The following is a 22,277-nucleotide window of genomic DNA, read 5'->3' on the forward strand; positions in this document are numbered from 1 at the left end:
AAAAAAAAAAAACAGGTTGCTGGCACATAGGAGCAACAAACCAGCGGTTAAAAGTTAATTTAATATTTTGTTTAATTAATTTATGTATGTGGTACTCATAGAATGATGTTTATTATTTCATTTAAAATAAATATAATTTTTATTTTTTTTATAAATCTTAATAATTATCTAAAAATAAATGATTTTTAATAAAATTCTAAAAACTTCAAATTGTATATATATATATATATATATATTGTCCCACTTATAATTCAAAAATCAAATAATGTAAATGGGAGTGTAAAATATATTATATAAAATATACTTATAAATCTTTTACCATTAAATTTTAAGTTTTTGAGTTTGTTTAGCTATTAATATTAATAATTATTTTCAAATAAATGATTTTAACAAAGTTAAAAAAGTTTAATTGTAAATAATTAGTACATAATCAAATCAAATAATTAATTATACATGTTATAGTTACCCACATTGTTTCTAATGGTGGGTTTAAGATCAGTTAGATGATAAATTAATATTAAGATGTTATGAAATATTTAGCTGATAAATATACGAATTTGTATTAATATTTAACTTAAAAGAAAAATTTGGGTGTTTGTTTAAAATGTATAAATTTTGGGCATAGATGTAAAATAAGGGGAAGATAAAAGCGGAGATACAATTTGTTCGTTTGACAAGTCAATCCTCCTTCTAGCCCATGTCACTTTCATTCTATTATAAATCACGAATCTCCACAATAATATGATATCGTCTACTTTCGTGAGTTAGTAATGAACTTAACCTTAGTACCTCACAAACTTGAATGTAGCGCATGCACCAACGAGAAAAGTATAGTCGCTGTTGCCACCTCCCCCTCTTTTATTCCCATAATTCGAATAATCCCATAGCCTAAACTCGGACGTCTCCTTTGGAAGCAGCCCCTCCTTTTTTGCGAATTCCTCAAATCTCCCGTTCATAATAAGGATATGAGATTTTGTGGGTTATATGAATTTCACCTTTATCACGTCGGTTTCACCCATTGCTTACTGTTCCCTAAGAAATCCTCTCAAAAGATCTTGGTGGAGTCTATCAAAACAGGTAAACACAAACCCCATCAATCAATCGTACTCGAATGATCTGAATGATGGTGAAAATTCTTTATTTATAATCATTTGCATAATTAAATAAATATTAGTTAAAAATTAGGGGTATACTTAATTTGCATAACGTCAGTTTCTCTAAAAGAAAACTCTGCATGTGGGAAGTTGAATACTATACGATCAAATTCCTTGTAGCAGAGGCTGCAGTGTCGGCTCATCGCTGTCGCATCCACTTCATGCAACACCATGCCACCGAGCAGCCCCAACGCTTCCAAGATGGCGGCCACACGACTATACTTACACAGCAGCAACTCAATAGTACGAGGTCTTTTGAGAAAGCTTATATTCAAAATATTATCTTATTTGAGTTTTCTTTAAAGGTTTTTAATTTATTATTGTTTATTTCTTTTACTTTTAGTACATCAACCACCCAATAACCATAATGCCACACAAACATGTTAGTGGAATCATTATTCATCATTCTCTTCCAACTTCCATCATTCCAACCTCGAACACCTACCTACACAAGTCGCCTCACTTTATTTACACTAATTTTCAATTCCTTTAAATTTTTTTTAGTCGTTGATTGCTTTTTATTTGAATGTGATATCAGTTCATTTATATGTCCCTCCTTTATTACCGTGTCACATGTCCACCTATTTCTCTTTTCGTTTGTCTCCAAGCCACACCTTATTTAGAGAGGTATTTCTCTAATACTATTCTCGATTTGTATACATTGTTCTTGTGCAGAAGGCTTGCTTGTATCATTCCAATTCATTTAAATCTATGAACCAAGTTTGTTGAAATGGTTAATTAAAAATGGGTTCTTGATCACGTACGCCTGAGTTCATCTATGATGGGGCATTAAGCATTAGAACAATAGTGATAATTTATAAGGGCTTCCAAATCCAAATGATTGTTCCACAAGAAAACCCAATCCTAAACAAGAATCCCACGCAATTCTTCCAGATTTTCCCACACAACCACCCCACTAACTCACGAACAACCCCACTACACATACTATAAATTCACCCAATTCATGCTAAACCAAACCCCAACTCCATCTCTGCTTCATCAATCAAGATTTTACAATCATGGCCTCCTTTTCCTCTGTTTCAAAACCACCTCTGATTGTAGCGGTGTTTGTAATTCTGGTGGCTTCCGAGGGTTTCATTGCCCGAGCTAGGGCGGCAGGAGAGTGCGGGAAGACACCGGTAGAGTCCGCGGCGTTGGGGCTGACGCCGTGCCTGGCGGCTACCAGGGATGCCAGAGCTAAGGTTTCGCCGGCTTGCTGTAGCAGAGTGGCGGCGATGTTTAATACTTCCCCGAAATGCTTGTGCGCTATTCTGCTTTCGCCGGTGAGTAAGCAGGCCGGAATTAATCCGGCCATTGCTATTACCATCCCCAAACGCTGCAACATCAGAAACCGTCCCGCCGGCAAGAAATGTGGAAGTAAGCTCAGAGCTATTCTTTCCTTTTTATTAGTTAATATTTAAAGCGACTAAAGTGAAATTAAATATTGGAAAGAATTATTAGATTTTCTAAAATTCCATTGTTTTAATTTGAAACAAATATATTGAATAATGTGGTTTTGATTTTGCAGAGTACACTCTCCCTTGAGACAGCAGCCCACACCCACTCTGAGAGATGTTATAATGTTATGTTATAACTATGCTATCAAATTTCATCCAAATAAATAAAGGGATGTTCGAGTTATTTTCTTACGAGCGCTTTCTTTTAAATATATTCAATCCTCAATAGAGGTTCAAGCATACGTGTCTGAGTCGATACTTTTGTTTTGTCGATAAATAATTTTAAAAACATATAATTGTCTTATTTGGTGTATGACTTTAATACTATTTTGTAACCGTTTAAGTTCACGAGCAAATATTGTGATAAGAAATCATTACAAGTAAGTAAGATTTAGATTATTTTATTGATCAAATATCTTAAAACAATAAAATATTTCTTGATCATGTCAAGTTTGAATGATTTTAAAAATGTAAACTAAACTATATAGAATTGTAAACAAATTTAATATAACATAACATACATGTTTTATATAGTCTCAAAATGAAACTCTGACCTCTTCCATGACACATTTCAAGAGTTTATAATTAACCATGATGTAAATTTAACCAAAAACTAAATAAAAAAATTTATAACCTAAAATACATAAATCGAACATAAATCTAGTTTTCAATTATCCATCATAAATTTGTAATTGTTTAAAAGTAAATGAAGCCCAAGTATCGAGATGCCTTTATTCTATCAGATTGTCTTTCTTAGACTTTCCTTTTTAAGTTTTTCTCGAGGTTTTAAAACGCATTGAATGTTTCGTTTCCCTCTCCAACATAACATAGGATATCAACCATTTATATTCTCTATCATTAATTTTAAGATTTGAAATAATAATTTCAATTATAATTTTTAATTATTTGTTCATAATTCATTTGTTAGCCATTTAAGAAAACTTTAAATCGTAAAATAATAGGTTTGTCATTAAAATGATAATAATAATAAACTTAACCAAGATTTTAGATTTGATTAAAAAAGAAGTAGACAAGTTTAATAATTTATTAATTACTTTTCTAAAAAAAGTCACTTTTTTTTTTCTTTCCTTAAAAACAATAATTTAAAGAGCATTTATATGATTACTAACGTCATTATTTTGATTTCAAATTATAGATATAAACAAATAAATAAATTCGAGAGGGACCAACTAAAAAAAGAAAGGAAAAATAATAAAAACAATTATTGTATATAAAATTGTTTATTTAATTCGAAACAATTATTCATTTTAATTTGTTATTTTTATTTATTTCTGTTTCCGTTTCTTATGAGATAACTCAATCATTTATTACATGAAAAATTAAATGATAATTTTTATTTGACTTATCTAATTATATTTAAATTTCAGACGGAAACAAAAAAACAGAAAAAAATGTACGGCTTTTGAAAAAATCAATTTAAATATATAGGAATTAAATTAAAACTAAAATTTTGATATATAGTTTACAAATAAATATCAAATTATAATTAAAAAACTATAGAAAGTAAATTGAAATATTAAATAATATAACGTTTGAAAAAATTAGTCTATCTGTGTACGGGCCTGGATTTCAAAAACCTTGTGTGATTGGACATTTTTTAAAATAAATAAATAAATAAATAAATGTTATTTGTTTTTTGCAATCTCGACGTTGGGCCCAGCTCAGCCCAGCCCAGTAACGAAGCCCATCTGTGATTTGGCACTTTCCCGACCGTCTGATTGTCCATTGGGAACAAAACAGCAGAAATGCGATGCCACCTCTGCCGTCTGATTCTGAGTCAATCAATGCCTTTGGATTGTACTTGAGTCAAGACAGAGACTCTCGACCGTTCAAACTCCCATCATTATCTTCTCAACAATTTTAATTTTGTTTTTTTTCAAAAAAAAAAAAAAAAAAAAANTTTTTTTTTTTAAAAAAAAAAAAAAAAAAAAAAAGGGTCCCACACAACCACCATGGACATCATGGACCCAGGGGCATGCGACACTATGGGTCCCACTCCAGAAAAACACAAACCCATGTATGCAAGTTACAACAATGCCTATTTAATGAACAACAAGACAAAAATTTAGCTACCTTACCTTAGCTTAGGACCTCTACACAATCATCCCCATAACAACTTTTGCTAACCTATCCAATAATGTATTTGGACATACCCTTTAAATGTATTGCTTTTTTCTTTCTATGCAAAACAAATATGGTTCAAAACAACATTCTCCCGACATTCTTCTCAATAATCTTCAGATACTCTTATTAGAGTAATAATACCATTGGACAACTACCACATGGAGCCTCAACCTAGACTCCAATTGAGTTGATATTTGCTGATCAAATCGACTTCTTGAACCTTATGCCCCATGATTGAGCCAACCCTAAGGTGTTGACCTCAAACCCTAATTAATCCCTTCTTTACCTCTTGGTAAGCTAATTGAGCTAGTTATTCCTTAGGATTCAGCCTTACGGTTGTGCTAGCCAATTTAGCTGTCTAGCTAGTCGACTCTTTAGGTCAGTCCTCTATTCGAGTGAGCTTATCGTTAGGGGTTGTTCTATGGTCGAGCTAGTTGATCCTAGGGGTCAGTTTCATGGTTTAGCTATTGACCTTTGGGTTGGAGTTGTTCTAAAAAGTTTGTCTCAAAGCCAACCTAACTGGAGCTGGTCTCACTGCCAACTTGACCTCCCTTAGAGGGTTGGATCTCTTTTTTGGATAATGTCTTTGACTAATCTAAAATATTTAGTTTCCTTGTATTACATTTTTCAACACATACCAATAGGATGTTACTAAAGAACCCGAAGCAAAACTAATTTAAAATGAAATTTGCATATTATGCTTATGAAACCATGCTTGTTTCTTTGCATTTCTTGTATTTATATTTCCACACTAGAATCATTCAATCAGTCTCATTCAAGCTACTTTGTAGATTAATTCAAATGTTGAATTTATAAACAAGTTTTTGTTACTCATAATATTAATTATCAAGGTAAATCTGAATCTTACCTTTTGGATTGTTAGATCGAGTTTATCAATAATTTCATTTCACTATCTCAACGATTGAGTTTCCTATTTAGCTCGTCCATTGTGCCACTTTGATTCATCTCTTCCACCTCGCTTAACATGTTAACCAAATAGTTGGATTTACAATCTTATAGCTCTTCCAAGATTATTTTAATCATTGATGTCACATGACTCATCTCAATGTTCTCGATATCAGATAATCTACCTCCTCTAAGCTCATATCATAATCATTAATGTACCGTGACTTACTTAATAGTTGGTTTCATCAACCATTAACAACTAGAATGCGACTATATATTACAATTAGCAATTTACGATTAGGGTGGGGTCATATACCTAAACTAATCGACTGTATAATACAATTAGCAATTAACCATTTTAAGTACGACCCTACAATACAATTAGCAATTAATCATTAGACTTTTATAGGGAATAACAACCCACATGTCATCTTTGGTATATGACAAGTCTAGCACAATAATGGTTTAGCTAGGGTTTAGATAATATAATAGTTTATAGCTATTTATTTTGTTTATTAAAAACTTATAAATCCTTCTTACATTCCGATGATTCCAATTTATAATTTCGTATAGAGTTTACAAACTATCGGGTTGTTCTTAACTATTCTCAATTCGAAAGTCGTATGAATTTTTTAACCAAATAAGCTAACATTTTATCGAATGAGTTGGAATAAAAAGATATTATCTTCTTTGAGCTTTCCCCTCAAGGCTTTAAAACGCGTCTGCTAGGGGAAGGTTTCCACACCCTTATAAATGATGATTTGTTCTCCTCCCCAACTCATGTGGGACATCACAAAGCTCGTGTTTTTAAACTTATACACTCGAACAATACCTATAGTTTTCTTTCTTCACATCAACTTTCAATCTTTTTGGTTGTCTGAACTTGTTCTCTATTCCTTCACGAGAGTCGTAGATCTTATTAAAACAACCCTAAAATAACCTTACACTTGGGGTGAAGCTCCAACCATCACCACCAAAACGACTCGTCCTTCAAATTGAAACAACATAACTCTAGTACACTTCTTAACGATTGAAATCCCTTAAACCTCCATAAAATGATGATGATGTCAATTCTTCTCCATCGAAGATCAGTTCGAACTTAGTTTTACAAATCCATCATTAGTTTCTAGTTCATACTCGAAATTACTACACGAAATTGAAATGAAACGCCAATTAGTAAAAAAAAAACAAGTAGGAGAGTGTATTGAAGATTTAGAAAGTTGAATTAAAGTGAAAGAAAAAGTGAAAATTTGAATCGTGTATGCTTTGAGGAGGCCAACTCACTGTCCTTTCCATACACAAAACATTAAATCATCACATTTGCAATTATTTAGTCTCCCACATTTTTCTTTTTTCTTTTTTCTTTTTTATTTTTTTAAATAAAATTTATTATAAATTCAAACATTGAAAAAGAAAAAAAAAAAAAGAAAAAAAGAAAAAAAAGTTGCACCCCATTTTCCGAATCCCAAGACCCAACACTTTTTTCTTGTTTCTTGCCGTTGACTGAGCTCTTCCAAAATCATCAAAATCTCTGTCTTTTTCTTTTTTTCTTTTTTCTTTTTTCTTTTTTGTTTAATAAACCCTTTTCAATAATTTATATATCCCCAAATTTGAATTCCCCAAATGCCACTTTCAATTTCACTAATTACGCCATGAATACTCTCACTGACCTTCACTCTCTGCCGTTCTTCAATCCCGCCGTCCACCACCCATCTTCCCCGCCGCCGATTTCCACCGGCTACTTGGAAGATGCCTTGCTGGAATTCACTTCCAAACGACCTCGTTTCGATCACCATCATCTTCTTCAATTGGAGTTCCCTCACAGCTACTGGAGTTCCTGTTGCACGTGGGAAGGAGATGCCTTCAATTCCACCAACCATATCGACCATATCAATGATAATTATGATTATTATTATTATGATACGGTTTCTCCAGGTGGGGGTTTTTTTTTTTTTTTTTTTTTGACTTTTTTTAATTGTTCATGGAGAAGCTTATTAAATGAGCAACTTTATTTGGAAAGAAAAAAAACAAACGTACGGTTTGTTTGTTGGGGTTGTTTTAATTGAATGAAACTGAATTGGGTTTTTTTGGTTTCGGATTTTGACTTGATTGAATGATTCAGATGAAATGTTCGCTGCATCGCCAAAAAGCAGAATTAGCGACGAAACCAACACAGATCTATCCATGGGAGATATGAAAACGCCAGAAATTGAAGCGTTTTCCACTCCAAATCATTTCTATTATGAACATCAAGCCGATGCTGAGTTTTTGCCTTGCAAGCAGCCAATTTCAACAGGTTTTTTTTTTTTTTTTTTTTTTTTGAGGTTTTTCTATGAATTTGAGCTGATATGGGTATTGGGTATGCGTAATTATAATCAAAATACGATCTTGGTGGGGCAAATTGAATCATTTTCCAATAATTTTGATGGGTTTATTTTAAAATTTGTTTGGTTTGAATTGATCAGATGGTGGCAGTGTAACGAAGAGGGCAAAAAAGAGGAAAGTGGTGTATCCATTTGAGTTGGTGAAGCCGGGAGGTATCGACGGGGATATAACCTTAAACGACATAAACGAAAACATGTTGATGCCGCCGACACGGCCAGTCCGACACCCAGTTGGGGATTTCGCGTGTCGGCCGTGCGTGTCGGCGGAGGGACCGGGGCTGTCTGGGAAAGCCGTGGTGGCGCTGACCAAAATCCATACTCGAGGAAGGAGAGGGAGCATCACTATTATTAGAACCAGAGGGTAAAACCCCAAATATTGTACAGAGAGGAGAGAGAAAGAGGGAGAGGAGAGAGAAAATGTGTATTGTAATATAATATAATGATTGAGTGAAGGAATGAAGGAAGGAGGTAATGAGTTTTAGGCTGCCTTGTAATTGAGTTTTAATGAATGTTTTGGGTGTTTGGTCATTTACTCAAACATCCGCACAGAAACACAGTCTCTTTTTGGTCTGAACCTAACCAGGCTTTGTTGCAGAACAAAAAAGAACAGTGGAAAAAGGATGAAAACAAGACAGTCTCGCGTACAAACCCCAAACCGTTCGATTTTATGAAACTGTGTGCTATGGGCCGACTTTATAAGCTCAATTTTAAATCATTTAAGAATACCGACTTTCAGTTACTCGCTCTTTTATCATAATGATAGAAGCCCTATTAGTAATACGATTGTAGTGTTTTTAGATTTAACTATCAGATTGTGTTATGCGACTAATTGCATTTTATATTGTTAAAATTTGGATTAAAAAATAACAAATTTGAATGATGAACTTGTAATAACAAAAAAAAAAAAAAAAAAAACTCCATACCCAAACCCAAAGATTTGAAATTTGAATTTGGTTTTTGATGGTATCGACGTTCTTTTGTATCTTTACATACGTTCTTGTTTCTTAGAAAACTATCTCCATAGACTAATATAAAGTTCTTCGAGAACTCGTAAAATTCGTATGATTGAGCTACCGAAAAGAAAAATGCATTTTGTTAGTAGACATAAACTTTTTTAATTATTCTTTTCTCGAGATTGTTCTTGTTTGAATGTGAGATCGATTCATTTATGTATATGTTTTAGGAGGGAGTCGAGTTGGTCGGTAATGTAATCAACTATGAAATGAAGATTTTGAATTTATGATAGAATAATAATAATGATAGAAGGTAAAGCAGGCATTTCCTATATTGTGGTAGTGACTGCGTGGTCTGACACCTAAAAAAAACATGAACAAATCTCAAACACAGAACCCACTGCTGATTAAATAATTGCTCAATAAAAACTAATTTATTTCGTAACCCAATTCGACAATATCCAACACATGGGCCCTTCCCCCCCTCCCTCTACTCCTCTGATCATGTTGCTGCATCATCCACCCAACATCACACCCCTCCAATCCCTTTCCTTTTAACCTAATCAACGGTGGAATGCAAATATAATCTCATATCGTACTATCTATTTTAGATCAAGCAATATGTGGACTAACTCTCGATATAACGATAACAACAAGGCGTGTCAGCAAATCAACTTATGAAGTTTCCACTGATATATGATCACCCAAGAAACATCACGAACAAATTAAGTTCCAAATTAGTGAATGTAGTGTGATGTAAAATTAAAGTTTACTATTAGTAACTCATTTAACTATTTTTGTTTAGCAATTGCGAGATTTGGGTATCAAATAATCGAGCATGAGAAAAGACAATTGATACCGGATCGAGACGGTGTTATTTAATTTAATTTAATTTAATTTAAATTGGGTTGAAAGATAGGTAATTTTAAATTGCAAGCTGTAAGGCATGAAATGGCGGCAATGCATACCTACTAAGTTGAACATTCGGTTGTGTCCATTTATTCAAAATATAGGATCTATTCTTTGGGAATGGCCCCTCTTTTTTTCTTTTTCTTTTTTTTTTTTAACTTTATTATAATAATAATAACAATTATTTAATATATTTCTTTATTTCTTTATTTCTTTATTTCTGGTTTTGACTTTTATATGACTTTTGAAGGATGGGTTTGGTTATTTGAATCACAAATTTCCCAATCAATTAATCACAATCTCAACCACTTTTTGAATTTTTGTACTTTCAGATTTACTATTTAATCACATTTTCAAGTTAACAAAATAACAAGTAAAACGACTTAATATTTATTTATTAATATGAATATTATTTTTTCTAAAAATATCTATACTTATATCAACAAATTATTAAGTAATGTTTGATTCCACATATTTTTCTTTGCAATATTATGAATAATCTTTTCATTTATTAACAAAAATAGACTATATATATACTTTAGTGATTCAAATAAATAGAAGAGAGGCATACTTTCCAGCTGGTGATATGAGCTCGTTGAACCTAAAACAAAAAGCTAATTAATTCATCTTTTTCTTGCTTTTCTTAGGATCGCTTCACACTCAAGCTAACTCAAATTCTTCGCCTCTTTTTCAAATCAAGTAAATTCAAATAAATAAATAAATATATATATATATATATATATATAATCGAGGGTAGTTTCTAAATTTAAAATTGTGTTCGGTATTGTATAATGAATTATTAAATTATTAGATTTTGTATTTAATATCTCATAATGATTAACTATTATTTTCCACACTAAATTAAAAGTTATAAATTGATTTAACAAAAAAGTGGATTTTGTTGTGTCACATGCTAACCATTCATTTCAATTTTTACCTTTTCATTATTATAATTTAGCAGCCAAAAAAAAAAAAAAAGAAAAAAAAAGAAAAGAGAACCCATTTTTTATTTACAATAATAAATTAAATAAAAACATTGATATGCGTGATAGAATGTCTGCTACTTTTGTTTTAGTTTCTTTTCTTTTTTTCTTTTTTCAAATCCCCAAAGATGAGAAAATTATAATATTTTTAAAAATATATTTATCTTGGGATTTCAACTGTTTAATTTTTTCTTTTTAATTAAAAAAAGTTAATACTGACGTCACAGGGTATTCCATGACGTAGGATCACACTATGGATGATATTTGTGGATCCTGATTGTGGGCCAAGGCCTGCCACCTTGGGTCCAACAATGAGTGTGTTTAGTCTCGGACTTAGAAATATGGGCTTCAACAACTTGGAAATATGGCCCAATACTCCCACACAATCAATGGAAGAAACTAAGCTACTGAGAGATCAAAATCTCTTGGGGTAACAAAAATGTCGAGTTTGGATTGGACCTAAATTAAACTTAAGGCTAATATCTTTTAAAACACAATCATATCGTCCTCTAGATCTTCGCTTAGCAAATGAGTGAATAGCCTAAGCGATGATCAAATGTTGTTTGTTCACTGTAAATCGAAAGATGATGATTTAGGCCAACACAATCGGAACTGAATTCCATCTGACATTTAGAATAAACTTTTGGAATACGACATTGTTTTTGTTCTCGAGTAACCTACGGTTGGCTTCATTCTCAAAGAAGAAGATTAAGACGATTGTTTATAATTATTTGCTCATGGTCAAACTACATCAGGCACCCACTTCATGCTGGGAATTATTTCCTGTATGTCCAATGGTAACATAAGAACTGCTCACTAAACATAAAATAACTTCAAACAAGGATGGGAAGGGACTCCACCCGCTATCAAATACACGCTTATTTCTATGTTTTATAGCCCACATGTAGACCACAAACAGACTCATTTACGAACAAAATGAAAAATAACCACACCTATTATAATGAGTTTCTGAATTCATGGAACCTGGTGAAATGAAAGTACACTGGGTGAATCAATTCTCACTATGACACCATCATCCTCAGCACCTGATTCCTCACTTGAATCATCCCTTGTATTAGTCTCATTTTGAGCTGATTTTTCTTGTGGTGGCCGAGCAGCGCTTGTTGGTAGCTTTCTTGCATCTAGCCTATTTCTCATTGTAGCAGCTCCTTCTGATTTTACATATGGAAGGGGAGCACATCTATACGAAGCCATCGAAGGATTTGACCGGCTAAGGGATGGTTCAACAATGTTGCTTGGAAAACTCTTAGTTCGCTGACGAGTATCAACCTTGCAGAAAGATAGGATGAAATCAAAATCAAAATGTAATGACTGAGATATTAGGACAAACTATACAAATACCAGTCAGTTATCTTTGGCAGCCAAAAAGATACCTTTTACTAGGTATAAAAATAGTTAGGAATCACGGCTCTCCACAATGATATTGTCCACTTTGAACATAAGCTCTCGTGGCTTTACTTTTGGTTTCCCCAAAAGACTTCGTACCAATGAAGATGTATTCCTTACTTACAAACCCATGATCTACCCCTTAATTAGCAAATGTGGGTCACCCCTCCCAACAATCCTCAACCATCCTCAACAATCCACCCTCGACAAAGCACACCATAGAGCCTCCCCTGAGACCTATGGAGCCCTCGATCAGCCTCCTCTTAATCGAGACTCGACTCCTTTTCTCTGGAGCCCTCGAATAAAGTACACTCTTTGTTCAACACTTGAGTCACTTGTGACTACACTTTCGAGGCTCACAACTTCTTTGTTCAACATTTGAGGATTCCATTGATACAACTAAGTTAAAGGCATGACTCTGATACCATGTTAGAAATCACGACTCACCAGAATGGTATGATATTGTCCACTTTGAGCAAAACTCTCATGGCTTTACTTTTGGTTTCCCCAAAAGGTCTCGTACGAATGGAGATGTATTCCTTTCTTATAAACCCATGATCAACCCCTTAACTAGCCGATGTGAGACACCCCTCCTAACAATCCTCAAATACCCAATTGGAAAAGTTTGCCTAACAGAATTTAATAGCTATATTGAGAATACGTTGGGGGTTTATTTATAAAGTGAAATCTGAAATATTACAACTGAACATACCATGCTGCCGTATATGCTTAGCTGCATTGCCTTTGCAGACAAGCTCTCAGCTGGACGCTCAGTTTTTTCAGATTTCTGCTTCTGTGGTGGTCTTGGAGCGGACAATAGTTGAGGCCAACTCATAAGACCAGAGTGATCTCTGCTCGGTGATCTTTGAAGGTGATCGGCAGAAGATGATGACTGATTTAGAATGTTATTTGATTGAAGGGCAGCCATGTCAAAAATGATTACTCTTGATCTTGTTGTAACTTCATAAGAGGAGCCTTGATGAGAAAAACTAGAACCATTCGTACCTGTAAGAATCAATAAATAGCAAGTCTTAACAGTTGTTTCCTTCTTTGCACATGAAAAATTGAGGATACGCATCCACTGTAAATGACATAAAGAGTTATGCCAGGATTGGGTCGTATCAAATTATCAATATAAAGTGCTTCGCTATTTATCATAACCAAATCAAGAGATTCAACGAGAACTAGTTAAAGAAAACCATTACTTACAAGTACATACGCACACAAGACGCATAGCACACACTTGGTAGAATGCATACTAAGAATTGACCTTAATTCAAATGACAAGACTGCCACGATAAAAGAAGTGATCCTGGATCATATAAATCAATAAACAGAGAGATAACCAACAAAATAGATGACAAGGTAAAACGCATATCGGTTCCAGAATGTTATTTTCATTTACTCAAACATCCTAATGAATAAATTGCCATCGGTCAAATTGTAGGTGAAAATCGACATAGCTAGCCACGTTCCTACTACAACAACATTTAAACTGCAGTACAGAAAAGAGATTTCACACGGGCAGAAATAGCATTCAATTCCAGCATTTAACCTGACAACTGCATCTTTCCCTTTCATCTTTTTTCGATCAGTAGCTAAAACATGAGTCAAAAGAAACCTACGGCCGTAGTCTTATTCCTGAATGTTATTGGTTCTTCCTGTCCATGGAACCATGGCTGAAGCCATTTTGAGTGCTGATAGGAACTAGAAGAAACTTCTCACTACCCATTTTTTAATGCCTTACAATATCTGCCCAAATACACACCTTCAATAAGGGTACTATCAAACTGAACCATCGTTAGTATTCCCCCCAAATTTTTGTCTTCAATTTGAGGGAAAGAAATTTGTTAGAAAGGAGCTTTCTAGCGAGGGTCAACACTCTCCTTCCAGCTCCACCCAACTTTGCAATGGTCAACATCACTCCTATTAAAGCCAAGCAATTATCACTTCGTGTCTCTTCAAATCGTTTCTCACATCCTTGCTTATTCCCATGGAAGTATTGCTTCACCTCATACACCTAACCGTGGAAATTTATTCAATTAAATGTGGGGATCTCCAACTTTCTACTCCTCATAGCTACTTTGTTTACTTCTATCATCAAGTGAGTCACTTCATTTTTTCAAGAAAATCCCAACTCCAGCAGGCACTACTCTTATCATTTCGATCCATTCTGGTCTGATGTCCACTTTAAATAATTATTTCCATTATTTTTAGGGGAAAATTTAATTTTAACCATGCACAAAAGTTAGTGAGAAAATGTTAAGCATAAGCTTTCAATTTTATAGATTTAACCTCTAAACCTGAAAAGTTGTGAAATTTAAGCCTTAGACTTATTCAACTAATACTCTTCATTAGTCAAGTTTTCGCATCTCTAAAGTTGTGACCAGTGATGGACGTTCTTAAGGTTGGATGAGATTATATTTTGGGCATTGATTACTCTAATTATGTTGGAGGCTTTTATATAGTTGAATTTGAGCATTTTGTTGCTAGATTTGAGTGTTTTCATGATTGAGTTTGTACAATCCAATGCATGATTTATTTATTTATTTTTTTAAATTTTATCTTCTTTATTATTATTATTATTATTATTGTTATTTTTTTTTTTTGTATTTGTTTCAAGCCTAAATTAGATTGCTATTTTCTCTTATTTATTTTTAGAGAATGTCTCTTTTACGGGGAAAGACGGACGAAATCAAAATCATAGATAATCTAAATTCCCTAGTTTAGGTAATCTAAATAAATTTCTAGATAAGATAAATCTAAATAATAATCCTACAGGTAACTAAATCTAAATAAAAATCTAAATAAGTTCTCCAAGATAAAAATAAATTAGGGAGGTCAATTACTTCCCTTGTCTAATGGGATTACAAAAATATCCTTCGATACTACCCTCAAACTGAGTAATCCTTCGGCACTCCCCTCAATCTGAGAATGAATATATCTATTACTCAACTTGGACCGAATAAGTTTATGTGCACTATTGATTGCATGACTTCGATGGTAGCTGTGAAAGCTCCGAATAAATTTGGTCTAGGTGGATGATGGGTAGCTACAAAGGCTCCGAATAAATTTAGTTTAGGTGGATGATGGGTAGCTACAAGGACTATAAATAAATTTGTCTAACGGTAGCTATCAAGGCTCCGAAGAAATTTGTCAACAATAACTATGAAGGCTCCAAAAAAACTTGACAGCACCTATAAATACGGAATGAAACTTTATATGATGGATGATTGACAACTATGAAGGCTTAACCAATACCCTTTTCGAACACAAGAATAACCAAGGAATATACCTTTTAAGGACCTTGGATCTAGTTTGGTGAGTTGAGGACGAACATCCCAACCAAGTACAACCAAATATTTTGGGTGAGAGAAAACGAAGGTTGTTGGGACAAAAAATACGATAAGGTATTCAACCTTTAAGAATTAAGGAGATCATGCAATTTATTAAGAAACAAGTCATCCAAACAGCATCAACCATGTATATAAAACATTAAGGCTCTTGCTGTTTCGAGGAGATGACAATTCTTTCTTTCTGTAATTCCATTTTAGATGAAGTATCAACCCAAATGGATTGATTAAGGATTCCATATTCACTTAAATAAGAAGGAAAACCATGAGAGAAATATTTTTTTACCAAAAAACCCAAAAACAAAAGGGTTTTGAACTCCAAACCTAAAGTTTCATAGACTCCTAGGTTAACACGAAAAAAAAGAAAGATAAATAAATAAAATAACAAAAAAACAATAATTGACCTAATTAACTTAAGCAGGACAAAGGAAAAAGGCAATAAAAGACAAGATAACTAAAACATTTATAGAAAACATAACCATGCTAATATAACAGCTCAAAGCATCCCTCATTCTTTCCTTTCGAGAATGAAGTATAAACAACGGTAGTGAAAGTTGCAAGTTGACACAAGAATTGAAAGTAAAGCATAAGAATTGTCAGTAGTTTATATCATTCCATTATGGTTATGGTTATATGAAGAATACAGTTCTCAAATACCCTTATCATCATTTGTTAACCTAAGCATCGCACAATAAATTAGAAGAATATACCCTCAACCAAAGGGTNAATTTATTATTGAGTTGTTTAAGTTGAAAATTTTAAGGTTAAAAAAATGTATTTAATTTCCAATAAATAGTAAAAAAAAAAAAAAATTACGGATTCAAGGAGATTTAAATTATTTTAACATTACTTATTATTGGTCAAAAATGACTTTTTAAAAAAATGATTCAAAGAAAAAATTTAAAACCTTTTTTAAATTAACATTTAGGTAACTTATGAAAATATGAATTTAAACTAAATAAAGTTATAATTAACAGAATATTAAAAAAAAATTGAAAACGATATACAATATATTAATATTTAAACTACCCTTAATTTTTTAAGCTCAAATTTAATTATTATAATCTTCAAATAATTATCCGACCGAGTTTAAATTATTAAAATAATGGCCAATCATTTTTAATGTTTATGTTAACGTCTAACGGCAATGGGTTTTAGATTAAAAAATTAAGAAAAATGAAAAAAAAAAAAAAAAAAAAAAAAAAAAAGACACTGTCGGCCTCAGTGCACATACAAATTGTTACAATTTAACTATTTCTACCAGCTCTATTATTATATTTCCAAAACAAGAACTTAGCAATACAGTTCACGTCATTCCAACCGCATATAAGTAGAGTTTGGTTACCTGAGTTTTCCATACTGTGGAAGCTCTGGTTCCCATGCGAAGAGAACAACACAGCGGGTGATGCTATCAGTCCCTCCTGGATGCCAGGACTTTTGATAAATCCTTCCAATAGAAAGCCAATAGAATGGCGTGGAATTTCTATTGTTTCTCCTTGTATATACATTGTCATTACTGACCCTTCAACAACAAGAACTCTCAGATCTCTCATTTCTATTCTCTCAAATACTTGTGGAAGCAAAAGTTTGGCAAGAACAATGGAACTTTCCTGCAAGCAACCTCGACATAATAAGCATTGACAATTCTACTGATACATGATAACTTAATAAGTATGAGAAACATATATGCCCCTTAGACATAATGGCTTCAAGCTTCTGTTAGATCTAAATAACAGGGTAATCAAATGGATGAATGGTGTAAACCAACTCTTGTAGAGACAAATTTATTTAAAGTGATGACCGAAATGAGACAGCCTTTGGTCCTATTTTAAGAACGAAAATCTGACAGCTAATTCTAACAAACTTTAACAACATTATAAACTAAATGAAAATAACATAGATCCAATCAATCATAACATAACTGAACATTACAAATATCTAATCAAAGACACAACACACATCATATTTCATCCTCTCTAAAATTAAATCATTTCGAGTTAAGATGCCAATTGGACACTATCCGGGGCATAATAAGGATGAAGATCGTAAAGATAGGGTTGATGTGAAAATGTTGTGGAAGATCTATCTTGTAGGCATTTGTTCCATATCGTTGTAAGACTTCAAAAGGACCCAATTTATGGTTCTTGAGTTTGTTATATGTCCCTGCGGGGAAGCGAGATTTTCGCAAGTGAATCATAACAAGGACTCCAATTTCAAAATTTGATGCCTGACAACGTTTATCAACAACTTTCCTGTACACAGATATCTCAATGCTCTCTCGGACTTCCTTGTGGAGCTTTGCGATTCTTTCAGCCATAAGTTCAACCTCCAAGCTAACATCAGCAGAAGAAGAAATATTAGAAAGATCCACGGTTAATCTCAGTAATTTAGTGTAGACAACTTCAAAGGGACGCTTCCCTAAGGACTTGTTCTTCATATTGTTAATGAAAATTTAGCTTGGGCAAGGACATGTCCCATTCTTTTGGAAGATCTTTGCAAAGGCAATAAATTCGGTTCCCCAAGATTCTATTAGTAACCTCCATTTGACCATTCATTTGAGGACGACTATTCTGTACTTTAAAATGGTGTCAAACTTTCGCCAAAGGCTTTATCAAACATGGCTTGAGAACTTGACGTCTAGATTGGAAACAGTGGATGTAGGGATGCTATGAAGACGAACAAATTCATGAAAAAATAGGTTAGCAACGTATATGACATCATTAGCTTTCTTACAAGCTAAAAAAATGGCTCATTTTACTACACGGATTGATCACCACTAGGACATAATCAAATCCTCGTTGAGTATGTTTGAGACCAAGCACAAAACCCATGGGTAGCTCGGTCTTCCCAAATGGATATAGTTGTTGGTAGAGATGTACATAGTCCAATACTAGTAGAAATTCCTTTGTTCGTTTGGCAAATGAAACATCACTGACAAAGTTATGTACATCCTTGCGGAGTAGTGGCCGAAAGAAACGTGTGGAGACAAGGTCCAGGTTTTGTCTCTCCCAAAATGTCCAGACAATCCTCCCAAATGTAAATCTTGGATCAAATCCTCGCAAAGAGAAGTGTGCGAAATACAAAGTTGATCCCCTTTAAAGAGATAGCCATCAATAATATGAAAGTCATCGGAAGCAATATTGTTAGAAAAGTTAAACCAAATTATATGAAAATCAGTATCATGCCCATCAAAATCCGGTAAGTGTTCAAATGCAATCACTTCCCCTTGAAGAATTGTTATTGAGTGTGTACTTGGACATCCACTGTTATGTTTTACCACAAAAACAAATCACTGATGGAATGTAATCCATCGAGCATGCATCCTGTTTATAGCTTTCTGAGATTGAATGAACTTAAGAGAAAAATGATCAGTAAAAAGGATAAGTTCTTTAAAGAGAAGGTAACGTTCCCATTCTTTAAGAGATCTAACCAAAGCATATAACTCTTGTTCATATGTAATCCAATTTTGGAGAGATGGACTAAGATTTTCACCAAATATTTAATTGGATGATTGTTTTTTATGACAAAACTACTCTTGTTCCAATTCTCAAAGCATCTACTGCCACCTCGAATGGTAGTGTGAAAGCTGGGAGGGCTAAAACAGAGTTGTGACTAAGTTTGAATTTTAGGTCAGCAAAGATTTTATCTCGTGCATCTCCTACCGAAATTGTTCTTTCCTAAGGAAGTCTATTAATGCTGCTGAATGGTGTATAAATTCCCTAAAAAAGTGGAGAGTCCCAAGAATGATTGAACATGTTTAACGGTGGTGGGTGTAGGCCATTCTATCATGGACTGAATTTTATTAGGATTCACCTCAACTCCAAAAGCTCCCATAAAAAATTCTAAGAAGATATTTCATTGACCATAAAAGACATTTTTTGGAGTTAATGTATAGGCTATTAGCATAATGTAAATGTACCAAATGTTCATCATGGTTCTTTCTATATATCAATATGTCATAAAAGATCTGAATCATTAGCCTCATAAATGTGCTTGGCGTGTTTCTGAGTCCGAAGAACATAACAAGCCATTCAAAAAGTCCATCATTTGTCCTGAATGCTATCTTTCATTCATCTCCCGCCGGCTGATACCTAATCTGATGATATTACTTCTCAAATAAATTTTAGAAATACCTTCTCCAAACACATATCATCTTCTTCCACTAACCTGCAAGTGAAATGGTACCATCATAACACCCTTCACCATCTTCCACAAACTCTTCCCAAACTCTGCCGTATAACTTATGATATCCAACTGACTAATAGAAATCAGATTTTTCTTGAGACCAGGAATATATCTGACATCCTTCAATGTCCATTTATTTTCAGCGGGAGTTTTTATGCTTACATCCCATTTCCATCAATCTATAAAGGTTTGTTGTCGGCAAGATACACCCTCTCAAAATTTTCAGATTTGAAATTTCAAACAATTCCTTGTTTGGAGACGAATGAAAAGATGTACCTGAATCCAAAATTCATAATTCAATCGGGCTGTCCACACTGAGGATTAGAGTATCCCTAATGTCTTCTATTGAACTTATAAAATCATTATCATCCTCCGATTTGTGATTTTGCTTCCTCTTTGGTCTTGTACAACCTGTCTGAAAGTGTCCTTTTTCTCCATTATTCCAACATGTTGGTCTATTTGGAGATTTTTTCCGCTTCTTTGATTTTGATCGGCCATGTTTGTTTGGGCCCTTCCATTTACTTCTTCCCCTTAGGTCCAAACTAAGAGTACTACCAGATGAATCTCCAATTTCTCGTTTGCAAATACTTTTGCTAAGAACTACATCTCGAATTTTATTGAACTTCAGTTTCTTAGATCTCGGGAACTGCTGATCGCAACAACAGTATCCAAAGACTCGGGTAAAGATGACATCAAAATCAATACTTTAATTTCATCTTCAAAATTAATTACCACCGAACTCAGTTGACTTTACAATCATATTGAATTCATTTATATGATCTACAACAGATCTACTTTCAGACATTTGTAGATTGAACAATCTACACATCAAATACACCTTGTTCATAATAGACGGTTTTTAGTACATATTCGACAATGCCCTTAACAGATCCGTCATTGTCTTTTCCTTGATGATGTTGAACGCCACGTTTTTTAACAACGTCAACTGGATCAACCCTAGAGTCTGTCGATCCTTGAGCTTCCACTGTTACATGGTCATGGTATCCGGCTTCTAACCAGACAAGGGTTCGTGAAGATTTTTCTTATACAAATAATCTTCAATCTGCATCTTCCAGAAACCAAAATCGGATCCATCAAACTTCTTAATTTCAATCTTTGAGCTTTCCATCTTCACAGATCGTGGTGAATACCTCTTAGCTTTGATATTAGTTATTAGACCGCAAACAACTCACACACTTGATCTAGATGAATACAAAGAAAAGGAGACCGCAAACAACTCACACACTTGAAACTTGAACCTCACCTCCCTTTTTAATCCAACTAATTTTATATGGATTGGGGTGTGGGTTAGTTTTGAGATTCAAGGCATTCACTAACTTTTTCGACATGATATTTTCAGTGCTTCCTTTATCAATTATAACATTGCAGTTTTTCCCCCTTGATTGTACATCTATTCTTGGATAATGAATGTCGTTGTGTGGAAGAGTCTGTTTTAGGTGTAAGAAGTAATTTTTGTAAAGTACAAGATAGTTGGTCACCTTGCTCAATTTATATTGTTTCCTACTTGGATTCTTTGCTCAATCCGTCCTCAAATGATTCATTATCCTCCATCATTGCAAGATTCTTCCTTTGGGGTCTTGTAAATTAAGCCCAATACCAAGTATATAAGTAGTGATTTTAAATTCCGAGATTAAGCGTACTTTGGAAACTTTACATAAGACAGAGTTCGGTTTTTTTAGGGGTGATAGTGGAAAACTTACAAATAAGTCACCCTTACAATCACTCAACAAAGAGATTTTCACATCATATAGATCCTCATTCAAATATTTTGAAGTCATTAGATCAATTTCCTTGTTTGAGAATCTTCTCCCTTCTTCTATTCCATTCCGGAGAGTGACCGAGACTAAGTTAGTCACGTTTTCATACATTTAGAATTTAGGCTCTTCTAGACACCATTGTTATTTACTTGTTTTTTCTTTTTTTTATTGTCTTTGATCGTTCCTTAAGTTTCAAAGGTTTGATCCTGTAAATCAAACCCATTTTTTCATTGAACGAAAGGTACTAAATAAATCAAATTGGTTTTTCGATCGAAAGTGTTCTGTGAAATTTTCGTTTTTTTTCCTCTCTCTATCTCTATCCCGCGGGTTCAATTTTTGAATCAATAGAAAACCTTTCTTTTATATCTATATGAATCAATATTTATTACATTTCAATTCCTTCTCGATATCTCCTAAGGAAAATTCCAAATAGGATCCAAAATTGATGGGTTAGTGTGAGGGATTCTAACTTTTGTGCTTTGGTGAGTCTCTGGTATTCTTTTGAAGACCTATGTTGTGTTGAAGGGATATATATATATATATATATATATAGATATGATCTAATTGATTGTGCAAAGCCTATGGTAGCAGCAGAATCGGGGAAAGTACAGCATACCGCTAGATATCTTCGTGATTCTCGGTCTGGAAATGCCCATTTAGCCC

General features: G+C 33.6%; 3 protein-coding genes across 5 annotated transcripts in view; 2 read left to right on the forward strand and 1 right to left on the reverse strand.

Annotated features, from left to right (window-relative positions):
- Positions 1-2,118: 2,118 nt before the first annotated feature.
- LOC111486908 (non-specific lipid transfer protein GPI-anchored 2) lies at positions 2,119-2,806 on the forward strand. Its single transcript, XM_023134073.1, has 2 exons — positions 2,119-2,531; positions 2,683-2,806. Exons 1-2 carry the CDS (start codon positions 2,174-2,176, stop codon positions 2,697-2,699), a joined length of 375 nt encoding a protein of 124 aa, XP_022989841.1. The 5' UTR covers positions 2,119-2,173; the 3' UTR covers positions 2,700-2,806.
- A 4,382-nt stretch (positions 2,807-7,188) lies between these two features.
- LOC111486907 lies at positions 7,189-8,598 on the forward strand. Its single transcript, XM_023134072.1, has 3 exons — positions 7,189-7,597; positions 7,785-7,958; positions 8,128-8,598. Exons 1-3 carry the CDS (start codon positions 7,315-7,317, stop codon positions 8,409-8,411), a joined length of 741 nt encoding a protein of 246 aa, XP_022989840.1. The 5' UTR covers positions 7,189-7,314; the 3' UTR covers positions 8,412-8,598.
- A 2,991-nt stretch (positions 8,599-11,589) lies between these two features.
- LOC111486905 (sodium/hydrogen exchanger 8) overlaps positions 11,590-22,277 on the reverse strand; it is a 46,206-nt gene continuing 35,518 nt past the window's right edge. For all 3 annotated transcript variants that reach the window (XM_023134067.1, XM_023134069.1, XM_023134068.1), the window contains 3 exons: positions 16,997-17,261; positions 13,011-13,303; positions 11,590-12,181 (listed from right to left, as the gene is read on the reverse strand). In XM_023134067.1, coding sequence (XP_022989835.1) covers positions 11,867-12,181; positions 13,011-13,303; positions 16,997-17,261 — 873 coding nt within the window. In that variant the 3' untranslated portion in view covers positions 11,590-11,866. The remainder of the gene's footprint in view (positions 12,182-13,010; positions 13,304-16,996; positions 17,262-22,277) is intronic.

Source organism: Cucurbita maxima, unplaced genomic scaffold (assembly GCF_002738345.1).
Source record: "Cucurbita maxima cultivar Rimu unplaced genomic scaffold, Cmax_1.0 Cma_Scf00012, whole genome shotgun sequence".
NCBI classification, from domain to species: Eukaryota; Viridiplantae; Streptophyta; class Magnoliopsida; order Cucurbitales; family Cucurbitaceae; genus Cucurbita; species Cucurbita maxima.